This window comes from Pterocles gutturalis, unplaced genomic scaffold, assembly GCF_000699245.1.
Source record: "Pterocles gutturalis isolate BGI_N339 unplaced genomic scaffold, ASM69924v1 scaffold4345, whole genome shotgun sequence".
Taxonomy (NCBI): Eukaryota; Metazoa; Chordata; class Aves; order Pterocliformes; family Pteroclidae; genus Pterocles; species Pterocles gutturalis.
Genome location: NW_010143167.1, coordinates 1,894 through 3,651, shown reverse-complemented (window position 1 = coordinate 3,651; position 1,758 = coordinate 1,894). Strand labels below are relative to the sequence as shown.

The 1,758-nt window shown below is 38.2% G+C and overlaps 1 protein-coding gene across 1 annotated transcript in view; it reads right to left on the bottom strand.

The window, feature by feature from the left end:
- Positions 1–1,758, bottom strand: part of ATP5J (ATP synthase, H+ transporting, mitochondrial Fo complex, subunit F6) — a 4,618-nt gene that overhangs the window by 1,267 nt on the left and 1,593 nt on the right. Inside the window, exon 2 of the mRNA XM_010084604.1 lies at positions 1,094–1,218. Coding sequence (XP_010082906.1) covers positions 1,094–1,218 — 125 coding nt within the window. The remainder of the gene's footprint in view (positions 1–1,093; positions 1,219–1,758) is intronic.

Sequence of the window (1,758 nt, the reverse complement as noted above, 5' to 3'; positions counted from 1 at the left end):
CTCTTTCCTTCCCCCCACAGGAGGGTTGAGAATAGAGACAGTTTTTTCACCCTTTTAAAATATGTTGTCACAGAGGTGTCACCAACATCGCTGACTGGCTCAGCTGTGTTCTGCAGTGGGTCCATTTTGGAGCTGGCTGGAACTGGTTCTGTCTGATGTGAGGACAGCCTCTGGCCTCTCCTAACAGAGACCACCCCTGCAGCCCCCCGCTACCAAAACCTTGCTACATAAACCAAATATGCTGACACATGCAAAAGATTGCTGAATCCCAGCCACCAGCTGCTTACAGCTTATGGGAAAGACAGCTTAGACCTCCAAAACATGACTTAGGTAAAAACTGCTTGTGACCAATGAAGACTTTGCGCTGTACTTACATAGCAAGCAAAAAAACCTGAAGAACTACAGAAGTGAGCCTGTCCATAAATAAAAATTAAGTTCCCTTTATGTCCCAAGGCAGATAGAGTTGGTGCAGTCCCTTTGCATTCCTGATAAATCGATCATCACAAGCATTCTTCTTATTATAATCAATGTGGGTAATATGAAAACTTAGAGCAGTTAAACAGAAGTCATATCCAAATAACTGAAGAAAAAGGGTTAATATCATTTAGTCACGAAGCAATCAATAACAAAGCTAAGTCCTATGTTAATTTTCTGAAATGACCAGCTTTCCAGATAACTTACAAAATTTACGAACTGCAGTTTGAAGACAACTGGTTTTCAAATTTTAGTCTGCTGACCTCTTTGGGACCATGAGGGGGAAAAAAAAAATATAACAGAAGATCCTGGGCTATTTCTATTTATATTTGGACTATTTCTTTAGGGTCTGTGAAGGGTAATTAAGATAGTCCGATCTGACTGCAAGTTTGGTTAAGCATCAGTATAAGTCCATATCTCTACTGAAAAAGGCAAATAATTAAAAAATAAAAAAAAGAGTCATAGGGAATCAGATGTGAACTGTGCAAAACTAAGGAGACTCAGTGAAGGCATCTTACATGAAAGTAATAGGCCAAATAAAAACTAAATGGGAACTAAGTAAGAAAAACAGTTAGTGAACAGGCCCTTACTTGAAATTAGACTGAAATTGTTAACTCACCTTCAAATTTAAATTCTGGAAACTTGGTTAGATCTCCCTCACCATACGCCCACTGAAGTCTTGCAAGGGATTCATTCAACTCTTTCTGAAACTCGGGGCCTGCATCAACAGGCCCTCCAGCTTGCCTAAAAAGCCATGAAAAGTTCTGATTAACAGTTCAGTTCTGAAATTTCATGTGGAATTTCTACATTTGCATCACCTTTTATGAATTAAAAACCATTCTGACAACCAACTAAAGCAGCCATTTGAAATATTTCCAAAAGTTGAGATATGACGCACTTTGAGGCCTACTTACCTTACATACAAACAAGGTTATCAGGGGAAAGTACAGAGCTAGCCTGTTAAGACATAAAACTACATTGAGTATCCAAGCTGTCAGGGCTCTTCATTTCACTTGTTCCAGGTGTGATTTCCTGACAAAGTTGTGATTTGTAGTTCTGCTATTTCTGAATTAGTGGTCTTGGTTAATAAAGCGTAACTATTCTTGCAAAGAGAACATGTTCTGAATACTAGTCAAAAAAAAAAAAAAAAAGAAGATAGGGCACCATACATTCATATAGCTTCAGACAGGAATTTCTTGGAATACAAATATGAATTTTAAAAGTAACTTTTTAGATTACCAACGCTCAGAAGTACCAACACAGGTATTGCACATGATTGGTAAA